The sequence below is a fragment of the Corvus hawaiiensis genome, chromosome 30 (assembly GCF_020740725.1).
Source record: "Corvus hawaiiensis isolate bCorHaw1 chromosome 30, bCorHaw1.pri.cur, whole genome shotgun sequence".
Lineage (NCBI taxonomy): Eukaryota > Metazoa > Chordata > Aves > Passeriformes > Corvidae > Corvus > Corvus hawaiiensis.
The window spans coordinates 12,491,062-12,508,802 of record NC_063242.1 but is presented as its reverse complement, the minus strand read 5'-3'; the positions used below and the strand labels follow the sequence as shown (position 1 = coordinate 12,508,802).

General features: G+C 38.9%; 1 protein-coding gene across 1 annotated transcript; it reads left to right on the top strand.

The window, feature by feature from the left end:
- Positions 1–9: 9 nt before the first annotated feature.
- RNMT (RNA guanine-7 methyltransferase) lies at positions 10–16,770 on the top strand. The gene is made up of 11 exons (XM_048289319.1): positions 10–71; positions 1,441–1,701; positions 3,910–4,042; positions 5,481–5,603; positions 6,645–6,760; positions 8,348–8,529; positions 9,126–9,290; positions 10,417–10,534; positions 12,206–12,307; positions 13,727–13,760; positions 14,971–16,770. The coding sequence occupies exons 2-11, from the start codon at positions 1,471–1,473 to the stop codon at positions 15,006–15,008; spliced, it is 1,242 nt and encodes a 413-aa protein (XP_048145276.1). The 5' UTR covers positions 10–71; positions 1,441–1,470; the 3' UTR covers positions 15,009–16,770.
- The last annotated feature ends 971 nt before the right edge of the window (positions 16,771–17,741 follow it).

The following is a 17,741-nucleotide window of genomic DNA, read 5'->3' as shown; positions in this document are numbered from 1 at the left end:
GTCCCCAGGACGTGACGCCCGCTGCGGGGTCCGTCACTTCCGCAAACAGGGATGGCGGAGCGCGGAGCCGGGTGAGTGCCGGGCCGGATCAGCGCTGGGCCGCCCTCCCTGCCTCCCTCCCTGCCCCCGGACGGGCCGGTGGCGGCGGGGGCGCCCGGGGCCCTCGGCCTCGCTGGGCTACGGGGCCGGGGGGCCGCAAAGAAGCGACGGGAGCCGCCGCCCGGTTAACGGGAGAGCAGGCCCTGAGGCCTCCCAGCCGCGTCACGGCGGGAGGGAGGGAGGGAGGGAGGGAAAGAAGGAGGGAGGGGGCGGGCGCGTCCCGGGGCCGGCGGGCTCATTCCCCCATCACTCCAGGCGCTTTGAGCTCTCCGGCTGAAGGAGCTGCAGCTCCCTCTGGGCACTTGGTTGCCATCGCGAGTTGTGAAAGTCGTGCTGTTTCACAATTTAGGCGTTCAAAACATCTGCTTGGAATAGCTGGGTGAGGGTAAGGAAGAGGCTGCTGCTGCTGCTTCGCAAACCAAGTCAGGTGCTGCGTCGTAGCGGAAGAATTATTTTTATAAGTCGTGTTTTGAGGCCATTTGTTTTGAGGAAAGCTGCTCTGGTGTCTCTATGTAGTGGCCCACTCAGTGGATGTGATCTGGCCCTCATTGGGAGGTGAGCCTGCACACGGTGGACTTGAACATGATTTTTGAGTATGGTTTTTTTTTTTTGCTGATTTACGCCACTGTTTCAGAAAAGGAGTTGCCAAATTGCCCTCTCCTATGCCTTATTAAAACGTACATGCCCTGCATCCCACTGGTGGTGTAAAGAAAGCTGGATTGTGCTGGAGACCAAACGAGCTTTGTGGCAGTAGTTTGCCGTCCTGCAGCCTGTGTAGATATTTGTGAAGTGCAGATGTGGAAATGCAGGTGCAGCTGAATATTCCACATATTAGTTAAGCTCTAAGTATAGTGGATATTCTTGGCAAACTGGAAAATCCACAACCGATAAGAAAACTTGCTCATAAAAACCCATCTTGATATTTTATTTGAAGACATCAGTTTCAAAGCATATCAGTTTAAATAACAATTTTATTAATTTGAGAGAACCTGTCTGTGTTTCTAAACATAGAGTGATTTGTAGGTTACCTTTTTTGGGGAGGGAAAGAGGGAGATTACAGTTTAAAAAACAGTAACATGTCGAAGTTGAATCAATAAAGATACATAGGAAAAACTAAAATGAAAAGTAACAATTTGTCTTAATTTGATCTTATTTAATGATTACTTTTAAGTTCCACATATTTTATTGTGCTGTCTTTATTAAATAACTGGCCAAATTTGAAGTCTGTATGTTGCCTGGGGTGAAATGCCAATGTTATGTTTGAAAGTCATGATCATAACCACGAGTAAATGAAATTCAGCGCTGAAAATCATTGGTCGTTTGTTTCTTTTCCCTCTATAGATTTCCATTCTAATCAGTGGACCAGTCAAAATGGCTGATGTAACCAAGACAGAAGAAGAGGAAGAGAAGAGTTTGGATGAAGAAGTGGAGAAAACACCTCATGCTTTAGAGTCAGCTTCAGGTCTTGGGTGTGAAGGCAATAGTTCTGCTTCAGGTACAGAGCAGTCCACTGAAAATGAAAAAGAGGTTGATAGTGGTGATCGGGATGGCAGAGCACAGAGGAGGAATTTAGATTCTGAAGATGAACCTTCTAAGAAAGTAGTGAGTATCATTTATTTCGAGCCGTTTTCAAATCCTTGTTTCGAAGCCTCAGCTCAAGAAAAGATTGAAAATATTTATGCTAGACATGTGTGAGCCAGCACAAAACACCAAATATCAAAATATTTCCTAGGGAAATAACAGGTGCACAAGTGATATTGGGCTTCACGGAGGAGAAAGAGGACTGGTAATTAAAATGATAATCTCAGCACATAGTTAGTCCAATTCTAAGACTGTTGTTCCATCATCCATGTGGTAGCAATCTGGTAGTGTAGTGTAAGGTTTACTGGCATTAGTCCAAATCCCATATCTTGAACTCAGGTCTCATGTATGTTGTTTATCTGTGTGTTAGTGTAGTTACCTGTGCTTGGGAAGTTCTTCCATAAGGTAATTTTGTCCTTTCATTTCCTTGGTAAGGTATTGTATAGTTTAAAAACTCTACAGACTGCATCCTCTGTGATAGAATTTCAGTATGATTTGTTGGCAAAGTGAAGTAGTGAAAGACTTACAGGTGGTTTTTTTTTTTAAGACTACAGTAGTAGCAGAAAATATATGTCATCTTATATGTCCACCTGGGAGGGTGAAAAGGGTAATGTTTTACATGGTGCTGTCCTTTATTATGTATGAGCTTGTAGAAACTAATGCTCTAATACCAGTCTAGTTTATCCTTCTGCGGATGTTTAAGTATAATTTGAAAATATCTTTGACCTAATGTTTTCTTTCTCTGCCCAGAATTGTCCCAGGATGTTAATATATGGCTTAGCAGTCTGGCAAAATAAAGGGTTCCCTTTGTTGTGGTAGAAACACTATTAACCCTTTCCTCTTTTTAATAAGGTGGGGTAAGGCTTAGATGAACAAGAACCACACTGGGTTCATGTAGCTTAAGGGTGTAGAGAGGTGATGGAACATAGCTGCGAGCCTCTAGATGTTGTTGCTGATGGCTTTTTGCAGCTGAGATGTGTTAATGGTTTGTATGAGTATGTCCCCCACACTTGCCTGAGTCAGCTGTTCTAGCTTCTGTCACCTTCAGTGGCCATTCAGAGAGCCATCTGTGCTTACCCTGAAAAAGAATAGAAGTGGTCAAAATATTTGTTAGTATCAGTCAGTCCAGGGTGGTGATAAACAGATGATGAGGTTATAGAGATTTCAGACAAGTAAGTCTGTGTTCATTCTGAATGTTACCAAAATTATATGAAACACTGAAGAATTCACATATTCACATGTATCAGCCAAACCTTTTTTTCCCTTGAGGAACTGCTATTTGAATAGTGAGATGCAGGGATATTGACTTCTGTAGTGAACTGCTGGGAATGCTTTTAATGGCTTAATTCTGGTTAGTACTGTTATTTCAAGTACTTTTGTACCTCACAGAATTCATGTTGCTTGTCTGTGTCCTGTTACTTTGGATTTTATTTACAATTTATTTTCACTTCATGTACATAGTTGAAGATTATTTTCAAGGTGAAGAAATGTTGGGAGCATAATATCTGGATCTAGACTGCTTCTCTGTGTAACAGGGGACAGAAATGTCTTGTAGTACTTAAAGCTAAGGCTGCAGAGAAATCTCTTGGAGTATTTTGAGTTAAGGCTAAATCAGAGACATTTCTACAGCTAACTCTTAAGCATTAGATGGAATATGTTGTCAAATGATTTCTCTCATTCCTTTACCATGGTCTGTTTAAAGCTCTGGCAGTGGGGTTGTCCACTTGGGCCTTTATGTGACATCAGCCAGTTGGCATTTTGGTTAAATTGGCAGTTTATACACTTCTGTCAGATGAAAACACCAAATTTCTGAAACAGGCTCCTTGAAGAGGCTGAAAGTTCCTTGAGAAGGAACATCCTCTTCTTCTGTCCTAAACTTAAGAGAAATGAAATGTGTTCTTTGAGAGTGGTGAGAGTATTAAAGAACTGAACGTTAAGTATTTCTCTGAAGGAAAGATGCTGGGCAATATCTGTCATCCAAAAATTGCTTGAATCAACTTCAAAGGGGATTAAATTTGTGAGTGTTGATCTAATAATTGAAGTACTGACATCAGTATCAGGATAGATATGGGAAATCTCTTTATAGTGATGGTGCTCTTCATAGTACTGCTTGTTTGCTTTCTTAAATCCTTGAAGTGACCACATGTGTCTTTTGATTAAATGAACAAGTAATAAAAAGAATTCCCTGTTTGAGTCTGTTCCTTCTGTGGTGTGATTTCCTTCCTGCAGCGTGTCATTGGCCATGGGCAAGCAGTAGCTGCACATTATAATGAACTTCAAGAAGTTGGCTTGGACAAACGTAGCCAGTCTCGCATATTCTACCTCCGAAACTTTAATAATTGGACAAAGAGTGTCCTCATTGGTAAGCTTCCTTAACTGATTGCTCAGACATGATTAAAATGTAACTAGTTTTTGTATCAAAAGGTACTTTCTGTTTTTTCATGTTGCATGTGACACTTCATCTCATAATACATAGTAAGTTTTTCAACGGCAATAAAATGTCTTATGTTTATATTTAATTCAAATCTCTGCACCAGTGTTTTGTATTGTTGGAGTGCCAAGCATATGCTTATGTTTTAAAGATCAGCTGACTTAAAAAGTTCATACTGGAAACTGTTCTCCATGACATTTTTAAAGAGAAAAATACAGCTTTAAATCATAAAGAATCTAAGTGTTCTTAGATTCAAACAAGAACAGCTCATTCTATCTCAAATAATTTCTTAGGCATTTTCCCAAAGCAATCTGTGCTCAGATCCTGGTTAAGCAATTCTGCAGGAAGCTTGAACACATAAATTTTTTCTATATTACTCATAGTCAGCAGTTTAAAAGATGGAAAGCTAAAGGATGTAGTTCTTTAAGCATCAGCAGGTTTTTATTAAAAGGCGAAGTCTGTTGTTCCACAAATTAATTCCAAACTGAGGAAACAAAACCATCAGATATCTGCCAACAAAGAAAAGAATCATCAGCACAGCCCCACAGGTTCATGAAGAGGGATCTGTGCCAGGAGATGTTGGCACCATTTGTGTTAGCATGCTGCTTTTTGTTGTGTTGTATCAGAGCAGTTAAAAGCAATATTTAGATTTCTATAAAGCTGTTCCTGAAGCCTGTGTTGAAGCCTTTCTGTCATAAAGAATTTCAGCAGTGTGGCTTTATAGCAGTTGTATCAAAACATATTTCATGTCACCTACTGTGAAGAAAAGTTGCTAGCATGCTGATATGTTTTACATAATATGCCAACGTCAGTCAGAGCAGAGAGAATCTAGACAGGGTGGAGAGAGAAGAAAAAATGTACTTGGTGTATGTAGGGTAGAAAGACAGCAAAGGAGTAGCTACTGTTATTGCAAGGCCTGGGAGAGTGAGTGGAAAACATTATGCATTTTTGTAAGGTGACGGGGAGGAGATGTTGTGACTGATGCATTTAATTGGGTTTTACGTTCTGGAAAAGGCTTTCTCATACTTTCAAATAACTTCTGCCTTCATTATCATGCTAATGAAAGGGAACCCTGTTTCCCTCCTCATGTACAGGGCGGTTGTTTCGCCATGTGCAGTTTTGCCTTAGCCAGGGAAACAGTTCAGAGCTTCAGTCAAGTTACATGCAGTTTTAAAAGTTTGTGGTTCCTTTTATCCTTCCAGGAAAAAAAAAAAAGAGATTTAAGTTTGTAATATTAAGAAAACTTGTAGGCAAAGTAAGGTCTGAGGTGTTTTAAAATTCCAAACCTTTTTGGTTCTTTAGGCTTTTATGTGCAATACAAATGAAATGCAGAGATGTGTATATATGCTCCCTGTTTTTATTTTTCTAGGTGAATTTATAGACCGGGTACGACAGAAGAAGACTGATATAACTGTTTTGGATCTAGGATGTGGAAAAGGTGGAGACTTACTGAAATGGAAAAAAGGCAGAATTAAAAAACTCGTCTGTACTGGTAAGAAGACATGATAACTTTCTAGGGAAAGTACATCAGTTTTTATGGGAAAGCAAGCACATCTCCAGTATTTTATTATTTCTTTTTTTCCACTAAGTCAAAGAATGTAATGAACACCTTTTGTGCAAAAAATTGTATTTTGTCTTTTAACTGAAGATACAACTTGATTGCCAGCAGAAATATAAGAATCACTGGTTTTCTGTGTATTTAGCTTTCAGTTCAACTCCTAAATAAAAACTGATTTCACTAAAGAAAACCACCATTGCCACAGGTTGCCTTAGGCAAAATGTGGCCCTGGGGAAAAGACTGACGTTTCGTATTTTAAGTCTTTTCTCCCACATCTAGTCGCTTGTAGTATTTTTAATTGTTCTGAAGCACATACAGAAGAGTTGCATTTAAAAAACCAAATAAACACCCCAATGTTGTGACAAAAAATGGTCTTGGGTGTTACAATCAACTAAAGATTTTTATACTCAGAAAGGGGGAAGAGCTGAAGTCTGGTGAAAAAAATCTCATTTGAATAATTGGCGTAGATGTTGGGAGGAAGATACATCTTCCCTTTTCTCAAAAAGTATCCCAAGGATAATCAGAGGAAGTATTACTTAACTCTAAATTTAATTAAATACTAAAATTCTTTCAGAGGGAATTATTTTGGGTACTTCACATTTTACAGTTCTTTCTTGCATTATTCAGTGGGTAGTATTCAAATACACTTAATTCATTTACTTACAAAGCTCTCAGGTAAATTTATTTCATATTGTCAGAAACTTGATGACTGAGAAAGAAACAGTCTTAGAATCTAAAAAAAATTCCCATGATGTGACATATCAGAAATAATTGCATTTCAACATCTTTTATATTTTTAAGAATATGAAGAATCCCAGGGAGCTGCGTTGTTTTAACGGAACGGAAGATCAGTTTTTTATCCTGCCATGTTGTACCTTCTGTGTTCCAGTATTCGTTTCAGTTTTCTTGTCTGGGGAGCAGTTTTCACACTTCTAAAAATTTTATTTATTATTTTTATTGTGTTTCCATATCTAGACATTGCTGACATTTCTGTGCAGCAGTGCAAGCACCGCTATGAAGAAATGAAATCCCGATGTCGGTATAATGAACGTATTTTTGATGCAGAATTCATACAAGCAGATAGTAGCAAGGTACAGTTGCTATGCTTTGCAATATTTTGGAGATTTAACATCCTTTATGGTAGTGCTGTAACATTAGGGGTATATGTATTTCTAAGGTTGGATTATTGTACTTCCAGGAGAATCAGCCATAGGGATTAGCAGAAGGTGCATTTTGCTGCTGTTGTATAGTGTAGCATTCCTGAAGCCTGAATGTCTTTTCCAGATAATAAATCTGGTGCTTTCACTGGCTTTTACTTGACAAGGGGAATGGAATGATTGTTTAATTTTGGAGTTCTGTGAGACAGCATGAGGTGTGGAAAACTGTCTTGGTGAATGCTGGAATAAATAAGGAATGTTTTCTGGTTTGACTTGTACACTTTATTTAAAATTTTTTCTTTCTAGTGGCATTTTGGTTACTGTAATTTGTACCTTTAAAACTTGTGTGGTAGAGCCGGTTTCTTAAACTCTCTGGAGGCAGTGGTGAATGCATGGCTGAGGCTTAGGAGACAGTCTTGTAACCAGAACTGCTTTTGCTTCCTAGAAGGGCAGGCTGAGAGTTCCCTGCTGATGGAGGCTGAGAGACAGAACCTCATATCCTCATATCTGTGGATAAGCTGAACCTGTTCTCAGCCTTGCATAAAAGGTTGTTTGCTTGAATTCTTGGTTGCCTTTCCTTCTTCGGAGAAATAGTCTGTTGCAGGTTCACAGCCTCTCTCTCAACTCAAGCTTACAGTCGGGGGATAGAGAGAAGAGAGACTTGGCCAGGAAAGAAAGGGATGATTTTCTTGTTGCTATTACAGCTCAGTCTTAGATGCATCCATATTTTCTGTTGCATGCTTTGTTCTGTCTATCCTTGCACACAAAAGTTAATTTCCCTGACTTTGGATCTGTATCATGAATGTTGTATATCCAGCAAAATCTGATTCTCACAGCTTGTCTAATTCTGCCCACCTCTGTTTCTCATTTTTCTATGTCTTTCTCTATGTCTGCTGAGTACAGGGTCAAAGCAAGCTTTAACCTGACAAATTTCAAGGGCTCCAAGTTCTTCAGATTTTAGTTAGTTGGTCTGGGATGGGGAGGAGTACATTGGAGATGAACACAGGTGAGAATACAGACAAATACAAACTCGTTGGGCAGGGAAAACTACCATATTTAAAACAACCCCTTCTCTCAAGTGCATGTTTAATGGGTAAGTTTTCGTTACAGAGATTTAGTAAACCGAAATTCATTTTTCTACAGTATTTTTTTCTGGCTAAGCTGTGGCCAGTTATAAAACCTCAGCAATAAATTACTTCTGGAAACTATTAAGTTAACTAACCTTGGGTTTCAGTCTTTCAGGTGTAGCAGTGTTACTGAAAAGAATTTGAGGACATTAGAACTTTGAAATGTGTGTGTATTCTTGTTGTTTCTAAATGTTGTGTATGGTTTTCTGTGTAGGAGACAGTTTTTTCATACTCTTACCTTTTTCATCTTGTCTTTGTTGAACTTGCAAAGGAGCGGGGGCTGAAAGGAGAAACTTCAGAGAATTCAAAGAATTATGGAAGTAGTGCATTTGTTAGAAGATTTAAGTGAATCGTGCTTGTTTCTGTAGTTTTTGTTTCTTTTTATCTGTTGCAGGATCTCTTGTCTTCCAAGTACAGCGATCCAGATATGCGCTTTGACATTTGCAGTTGTCAATTTGTTTACCACTATTCATTTGAGACATATGAGCAGGCTGACATGATGCTTAAAAATGCTTGTGGGAACCTCTCTCCTGGAGGTTATTTCATTGGCACAACTCCAAATAGCTTTGAACTTGTGTAAGTACTTTTATGTCCTATTAGTCTTCCAAAAGTCTGTGGAGCATTGTTAAGTGGTAGATGTTCTTGCAGTGCTCCAATATGTTTGTGCAAACAAAAGCAAATTTTTTGCAACAGTTTTGGATTCTAGTCAAAAAAAATCTCACTCATGAACTTGACTCAAACAGGTAAATCAATACTAACCCTTGTCTCTTGTCCTCATGGCTCTTCTGGTATATAGATCTTTATACACTTCAGCCCTCTGTCATGACTTAAATAGTGGCAAAATGGCCACAGCCTGGGGAAAAACTGTCAGGGTTTTGTGGCTGTTTCCTCAAGAAGCCTGTTTTGTCAATGTAGATTGTCCATGTGTCTGGACTAAAAGTTCATCTTCTAGGTCCATTTAGTCCTTGGTATGTTGTATAGGAGTGATAAACTGTTAAAATCCAGTATGCTGCTTCATTTCATTGTTTCATTGCTGTATTAGATAAGGGAAGTGGGAAACCAGAGAAATCACTGAGTATTACTGGGAGAAACACTTTCAGGCCTCTTATGTGTAGTTTTCTCTGGCTGTTAAATACTGGTCAATAAATGTTTGTTTATATCTCATTTTATAGAAAGAGACTCGAAGCTTCAGAAACAAATTCATTTGGGAATGATGTGTACAACGTAAAATTTGAAAAGAAGGGAGACTATCCCTTATTTGGCTGCAAGTATGATTTCCACTTGGAAGAAGTGGTTGACGTCCCTGAGTTTTTGGTTTACTTTCCATTACTGGAAGAGTAAGTTAACTTCTAAATTCACGATACAATGAAAGCTGTGGAATATAATAAACGTTTGTTTGGTTTATGTGTCATTGCATAATCCTTGCAGAAAATTACGTTTTGTCTTTCTTACTGTATTTTTCAGTTCTGAATTTTTGTAGTTGCTTCAAATACAGAGGTTTCTTGCATTTCCATCCACAGCTATAATCTGTCCATTGGACTCTGTTGAAGGTGCTCTGATCAGAAGCTGTGAGAACTTAAACTGTGTCTCACAAGAGAACATCAGTATCTGATATGTTGGATCTGTCAGCAAACCTTTAGAACTGTCAGCTTTTTCTTCTCTAATTGTAACTTTTTGAGGGGTTTCTTTCTACGCCTTTTCTAGTCTTTCAGCAAGCTTTGTTGCATATCTTCTTCAGCATAGTACCTCTTTCTTGTCTTCTCCACCTTTCTTTAGATGTTCATAGGATTTTTGCTATGTCTAATTTTTTTTTTCCTCTAAATGGTCTTCACCTGTAAGCATACATTTTGCTGTTCTCTCTGTGTGACCTCAGATTTGCTTTTCCCAGCTGTATCCTGAGGTACAGACAAATGTTTCCATACTGGGTATTTTCCTGCTATTCAAGCTCAGTATGATTAAAGAGTGTTAAGCTTTCCTGTTGAGCCTGTTCAAGAACTTCATTTGTAGTTGTCTGTGAAAAATAACAGCATCTGTCACTGACAGCTGTAACTTCAGTGTTGCATGTCCACAGTGTTTACATATAACTGAGATGTAAGGCACTAAATACAATAGGAAGAAGTTCTCTAAATATATTTGTAATATCTGACATGATAGATACTGCAGGGAAAAGTGTAGTCTGTCTGGAAGTTCACATGGAACTTCTATGTTTTGGGAGAAGAGACTTTTTCTATTAAAATGTTCGTAAATGACTTCTATGTAGATTTTTGTTGTCTTAATTTTTTTAAAAAGTGCAGTTTGTGGTGGTACTGCAGCTTTTTTCATCTAATATCTTTACTAAGAAAAAAAAAAAAAGTGTAATCCTAGTGAAGACCATAAGATGTCACTGTGGCTTAAAGTTGTTCCTTTGAAAATAAAGCTACAACAATTTTGCGGCTTCCATAATTAAGCTTATTATTTTGACAGAATGGCAAAGAAGCATGGTATGAAATTAGTCTACAAAATGACATTTCGGGAATTCTATGAAGAAAAAATCAAGAACGAGGAGCATAAAATGCTGTTAAGGAGAATGCAGGCCTTGGAGGTAAATTTGGAGTTGCCTTGTTTAAGTTTAATAGCATTTTACATCTTGTTAATTTTTGTGCAATAATTGAAATTCCCTTTGTGAACATTTTGCAATTAATTAAGGGCTACCAATAGAAAATATTTAGTTCCTGGGGCTGAAAGTGTGACTCTGGTTTGTTGACTGTGACTGGCTGCCAGACACCCACTGACCTGCTCTCTTGTTCCCTCTTCCCAACAAGATGGGGGGAGAAAATAGGAAAAAAAACTTGTGGGTCAAGATAAATTCAAGGAGATTGCTTAGCAATTACTGTCACAGACAAAACAGACCGAACCTGGAGAAGGTTAATTTAATTTATTGAAAAAAAAGTAGCAGAAAGATGAGAAATGCATGCAAACCTAAAAACATCTTTGTCCCATCCACTGCTTGTTCCCAGGCTCAGCTTCGCTCGTTCACTCCTGACCTCCTCTCCCTTCCTCTGCAGGGGAATGGGGATTGTGGGCAGTCTGTAACACTTTGCCTCTCCTTCCTCCTCACACTCTTCCCTTCGTTCAGCACAGGTCCCACCCAATAGATGATTCAAGTTTTGAAGATAATATTTCAATTTTGAGGCAAGTTTTCATTCTTGTGAAGTAGGAAACAGGAGCCCAAGAATCATGCCAAGTGTCAGATAGTGGTGACTGTAATCTATTTCTTCCTCAGCAGAGAGACTGAAAGCTGGATCTTTGCACAAGGAATATTGAGCGAAAAGACATAAAGGAATCTTTGTAGGAATAAAAGGACAGGCTGTGTTTGTAGAAGAAAATGGCACTTAACTGTAACTGAGCTTATGGTTTTGCCCAATGTTTTTACATTTTTTTTTATCCTCAGGCTCTTACCCTGGATAACTTTAGCAGCTTCAGAGAAGCTTTTCCATGCCACCTCTGAGGCTTTGGTTTTACTCGAAGTTCTCTGTGCCTCCCTCCTCCCTCAAACAGTAGAATTCTTCAGCACTTAACCAAGTCAAGTATCTGTGACTTACTCAGCTGAGTCACGTGGGCTGCAATTTGACTGCCCTTGTTGACTCCAAAAGTGATGGTGCTGTGTATGGGCTCACACCGGCAGTAGCACAGAGACACAGCCTTTGACTTACCATCTTCCTTCTTAGGAAAGTGAGGGTTGTCCTAAGGTAGTGGCCACTTAACAACTGAGGACTGAATTGTTACATACAGATCATTAGTAACTGGGATTGTTAATTAGTATATCTTGGTTTTGAAGAATCTACTGCATACTTGTGTTACAGCTCGTGTGCTATTGAAGCATTGTAATTGTTCGTCTTGAAACTGTAGTTGCCCATTTTTTAGTACTTCTGCTGAAGAGATACTGGTTTGTTTGGTTGCTGTTCTAAAAGAAGGTATATCTGTGTAATGGTCATGGTCATAATGAGCTGTACATGAAGGAGAGTGCTTATAGTTATTCTGTTTCCCCTGCTTTAGAGACATAAGGATAAAAATTTATAAATCTGGGGTGTCAGATTTTCTGGTATGTAGGGAACATCAAACCTGTTCCTGAGGGTGCTGTAAAGGAGAGACCTAAATTTAAAATCCTCTTAAGAATTACTGACTTCTGTCCTGGACTGTGTTGTGGCAAACCCTTTACTTGATGTGATTCATGTGTCTCACTACTCAATGATTTTTTTTCTATGTTCTCCAGCCATATTCTACACTTGGTGATTCCAGGCTTGTTTCTGATAAACCCAATGATTATGAGCACGCAAAAGAGTTTATCAAAGATGGCAAGGCAAAGTTACCACTGGTAAGTTCCTTCATACTTCACTAGAGCAAATGGTGTCTTAAAATTGAGGTATTTCCAACTGTTGTGCCTTCTTCATTTCAGCTGAAGTTGGTATGAGTCTCTCTTTGCATGTGAAAAATTGTAGAGCTGCAGGGCTGAGGGGTTCATCTAATCTATATCCCATACTCAAAGAACTGAATTCACTTAATTTGGTAGCTGTTAAGAAATGTGTAATAATGCAGAAGGGAAAGGATATTTTTTCCATCTTACTTGACAGCTGTTCTTTCTACCTATTCTTAATTTGAGGAATCTTAGTTTCTGAATCTTCACACTGCTGATTTAAAGTGTTACTTCCAATCCTCTGATGGAAGAGTTCAAAGCTTTCTTCATAACACAGTATATATTCGAAATCATTCTTTTCATTTTCATCAGTACAGCATGAGGGTGGTCAGCTTGAAGTTTTTCCACTAGGTTTTGTTGTTTTGGTTTTTCTTTTAATCACTGATTCATCTACTGTTCACATTCTGAATTCTTGAAGGTGTAGTCCTCTTACTGTATATATAAATCAAGAGGGAAAAGAAACCTGCTCTCCACATTTGAAATCTAAAAATTTTTAAAGAAAGATGCTTGTTTTAAGAAATAGACATAAGAAGATGAGAATGGCCAAGTCAGACCTCTGTTGCCAAGTGCTGTTTTAAAAGGTGAACCATTTGGTCAGGTTTGGTCAGTGGGTAGCATATGGACTAAATCATGGCCCCAGTGAGGACTCCTTGGAAGGGGATGGAGTGGGCAGAGCAGAAAATCAGCTTGTTGTTGTTGCCTTATGTTTCTTAATTGGTGGGGTAGATGGCAACAGCCTTTTCCTTGCCCTGCTTTCATCTGATCACCTGAGCTGGGAGTTTCCTAGGCTGGAAAGCAGGCTGTTTTTCCAGAATATGTGAGTGAGGCTGAGAATTAGTCTCTTGCAAATAGAGTTTCTGTGGGCTGTGGGGTGTTGCTGGGTGGAGGCAGGCAGTGTTCCTGAGGAATGTGGCAGCATAATGGTGTAGGGCCTTTTCTTTACTATGGCGCCTTTTCGTGACTTCTGCACAAGTGTTGCGCATCTGGATCTGAGCAGTGGCTGGAGCCAGGTCAGGTCACACTGAGCTGTGCTGATGGACCCAGGCATGCTCTGCATTGCAGAGGCATCCACACCTAGAGACTGTTGGCCCATTCTTCTGTACCTGTTTAATTTAGGTGTGTTCCATCATCTGGGTCTTCCAATTCCCTACCATCATAGTGAAGTTATAAGTATCTGTGGTTTAAAGTAATGCTTTCTTGCCCCTAAATAGCCAGTTGGTGTGGGTGGTTAGATGTTGGTCAGTGAAAGATGGAGTTAAATCAGTGTTTTACTGTTTCCTTATTTTTGTTGAAACTGTGGGTTTTTTTGTCCCCTTCTAGGGAACCTTGAGTAAATCTGAATGGGAAGCAACAAGTAAGTAATGGTTTTGAAAACATATTGCCTGAATGACTGCTTTGGAAAGTGTATAAAATAGCCTGTTAGTCATGGAAGCAAATCCAAATTTTGAATATAATAAGATGTTGGTTTTTTTTGTGTAATTCAAATGTCTGTGTGTAGACTAGCCTAAGTGCAGCCAAGCAGGATTTGCATTTTTGCAGGCCATTATCCTGGTTGTGTTAGTAGTTTAAAAACAAAAAATGCTGTTTACTTCACAGGTGAGAAACATCTTCACTCTGCTTTCTTAAATTATGATCTAATTTTTGAATGTATGAATTATAATGTAGACATCAATTCCAGCAATCTAGAAGTACTATCTCAATTATCTGAGAGGGGCTTTTTATACCATTTTATACCTTTTTATACCTAAAAAAAGCTTTATACCTTTAAAAATTCAGTGGTTACTGTGTTTCCAAAGTAGTCTATTTTTCCAGAAACATTTGCAGAATTGAGCTTCTGATAAGAGGCTAATCACAGCTTGTTCCTTACATGGAACTTTGCATTGTTGCTGAGGAATGTCTGATAAGCTTGTCTTGAAAAATTTGCAAGTAGCTATGCACCTCATTCATTAAAATAAACATTGAATTCAAGTGGAAATCCATAAATGTTTAATTAGACCCATGATTTCAAGTAACTGGTTTAACATATCTGTCTGGTATGGAGCACAGGAACATCTGGTATTGATGGTATCAGCTAAGAGTTTTCCAAGGGTGCTGTGTGGACTGTATGAGTATCCATTAATAGAACTGTTCTGGACTGAAAAAATGCTGTAATTTCTTCTTTGTCCATCAAAATTTAAAAGAGCAAAATTGGTAATATGTATCATGAGTTCATTCACTTTTCAATTAAAAATGAAGTTAATAATTTCAACCCTGATTGTCCATTACTGCATGTGTGAAGGAGTCTTTAAACTTAACTTGCATGTGGCTTTTTATGCACTAGTGAATGTTCATTATGTGTAGAATGGCACAGTAATTTATGAATTTCATTCACATTTCTGAAAACATGTAAAACTATGCTGGAGTAGAATGCTAGAGTTTCTCACTGGAAAATCACAAGATCTTTTGTAATTTCAATAATCTGCTAACAGGTTGTTTGGGCATAATATCAAACTGGTTACATTTTGAAAATTTAATTGAGTCACCAAGAAAGCTGAAACTTTAAATACTCCCATTTTCTTTTTTAGGTATTTACTTGGTATTTGCATTTGAGAAGCAACCGTAAAACTTCACGTACTGGATGCAGCAAGAAGAGATCATATCCATGTGCAAGTTGGAATGATCAGAAATCCATTGTGGCAACTATTTTTTTATTTTTTATTTTTTAATTATCAGACGCGTGCAGGACACTACCAAAAACTAGAGCAAGCTCATGATTCAGAATTACATTGCCTGTCTGTGACAGATGGACTTGTGTGTGTATATATAAGAAAGATTCTGAACCAGTCTTTTTAAGCATTTGTAAGCAATCTGCATGCTCTCAAAACCTGTGTTTGAACTGACACAACTTTGCTAGAAACAAATGTTTTGTTAGTAGAAGTATGCTTGTGATTATGAGCCTGACCCTGCACTTCCTGAAGTTGATGGAAGAATGACTGTTGGCTTCGCTAATGCAGAATGAGGGCCTAAATACTGTTCTGCAGAGCTCAGTTAATCCATAACGAGATCTATTCAGACATAGAGGGTATGTCTACATTGCATGCAGAGCAAAGAATACCTGAGTCAGTTTGAGAACCTCTGTGCTGTGCTCAAGCCTGCAGTGTAAATCTACCTTAGTGGTATTCATGGTGTAGTTTACATGGTAAAATCCCACAATGATCTTGTTTTTCCTGCTTGCTGATACGTAGTGTCACTTCATGGTACTTTCAAGATTAAATGAGTTTGTTCTGTACAAAACTGCTCTGAAAGTACTCCATTTCTAATGTTTTGAGTCTCTACTTTGTTTTCCAAATAAGGCTATGCAGTAATCGTTAGCAGCTGCTTAATTTAGATTACTGAATATTTTTTATTGTATTAAAGACTCTCCTGACTTTTCAATAGTTTTAGTGTTTCTTGAAACTTATTAGACAGATCTGAGGATGCCTTTCTTTCTTGTTTCATAAAATTCCAAATGGGCTCAGCAATAGGATGAGCTGTTGGTGGTGATGGGGACCTCACTGCAGTCTTAAGGCATTAAAAACATGGTCATGTCATGGATCATAAACCAAAAGGGGAGCCTGGGTAACATTTGAGGATACCAGCAGTTCCCTCTGGAAGAGAGGGCTGTGTATGTGCGTACACACTCTGGTACCTATGGGTAACAATCCCCAAATTAGAGTCAAATATTGTTTGGGAATGTAATCAAATGATAGCAGTATGCAGAACTGTGCCTAACTACCATCATAACTGCTTGTTAGTCTCTTAGAGCTGGCTTAGGGATTTCTGGGATGGTGTTTGCTCAACTTTCCACATGCTTGTAGCCACCCATTACTGAGAAGGCTTAAATATTTCATGTTTTTTCTCTCCATTCTTGGGCTAACAATAGCTGATGGCTGCTGTTGGCTAATTGATTTTACATAGAGATGAAATGATGATGGTACATGAATATTTTGAAAAGGTATAGTAAACCTAGAAGAGGACATTTCTGTTAAGACTTAAATGTTCAAATTTTATGAGTTTGTAGTTGTATTGCTTTCCCCCTATAATTAGGTCATACTCTTTTCTCCATGACTCCTGTTTTTTTTATTGACTAGAAGAACACCTGTAAACTTCACTGAAGCAGTAGAATCTGTCAGTTTTGCTGCTGAAATTAAAACAAGATCTTCTCGTCTGCTAGAATTAGTACTCATGAACTAGCTAAAAATGAGACACTTTAGAAGTGCTGAAATGTTTCTTTGAAATTTGTGTGTGTCAAGGCTAGTTTTGTTAGATTTCTTGTATCAAATTTCATTTGAAAATACATTGTTATGCTATTTTTGGAAGAAATAATAATAAAAAGAGGGAATACAGTGGAGTGTCTTTCCTCTTTTAAGTGGATCTTAACATATCAGTCACATAATCACATAATGGTTGAGTTTGGAAGGGACCTCTGGAGCTCATTTGGTCCAACCCCCACCCCTGCTCAAGCATGTTCACCCAGAGCTGGTTCCCAGGACCTTGTTCAGGCAGCTTTTGAGCTGCTCCAACAGTGGGGATTCCACAACCTCATTGGGCAACCTGTGCCAGTGCTTGGTCACTCTCACAGTAAATGCTTCCTTATGTTCAGAGGGAGCTTCCTGTGTTTCAGTGTGTGCCCATTGCCTCTTGCCCTGTCACTGGGCACACAGAAAAGACCCTGGCCCCGTCTTTACAAGCTCCCTTTGGGTATTTGTACACATTGGTAATATCACTGCCCTGAGCCTTCTCCAGGCTCCAGATCTCCCAGCCTTTCTTTGTATGAGAGATCTTCCAGGATTTTGAATGCAATTGGACCCAGTATCAACTCGTGGCATACACTGTTGGTGACGTCCAACTAGACTTCATTTCACTGATCACCACTCTGGGATTGGCTACTCAGCCAGTTTGCAATGCCCCCTCCCTGTGCATCCAAGATGGTGTTAAAAACCCTTTCTGACATCAAAATAGACTATCTACTGCTTTTCCATCATCTATCAAGCCAGACATTTATTTTCTCACAGAAGTTTGTACTGTTGGTTAAGCACAACTTCCTTGTGATGAATCCAATCTCTTCATTGCAGCGCTCCAGTCATGCAGGTCATCTCACCATTTCTCCATGATCCCACCCAGATCATAGCCCTGCAATATTTCCTGATAAATACATGTCTTCCCAGTAGAACTGGATGACTTTAGAGAAGCAATTAAAGGTGAACAGAGCATTTAGGTTCTCAGGACTGCCGATGAGAATTTGAAGATGGGGGAGTGCTAAGGTCAGCTGAGCTGGATGATTTTTTTGCAATGGAAAGAGATTTGGTAATCCCCT

Excerpts from the sequence above, each read along its gene's own strand:
- RNMT (XM_048289319.1), top strand. The coding sequence starts at position 1,471 with ATGGCTGATGTAACCAAGACAGAAGAAGAGGAAGAGAAGAGTTTGGAT. Across the intron at positions 1,702-3,909 it reads ATGAACCTTCTAAGAAAGTA|CGTGTCATTGGCCATGGGCA; the intron begins GTGAGTATCATT and ends TCCTTCCTGCAG. Across the intron at positions 5,604-6,644 it reads TAAAAAACTCGTCTGTACTG|ACATTGCTGACATTTCTGTG; the intron begins GTAAGAAGACAT and ends TTCCATATCTAG.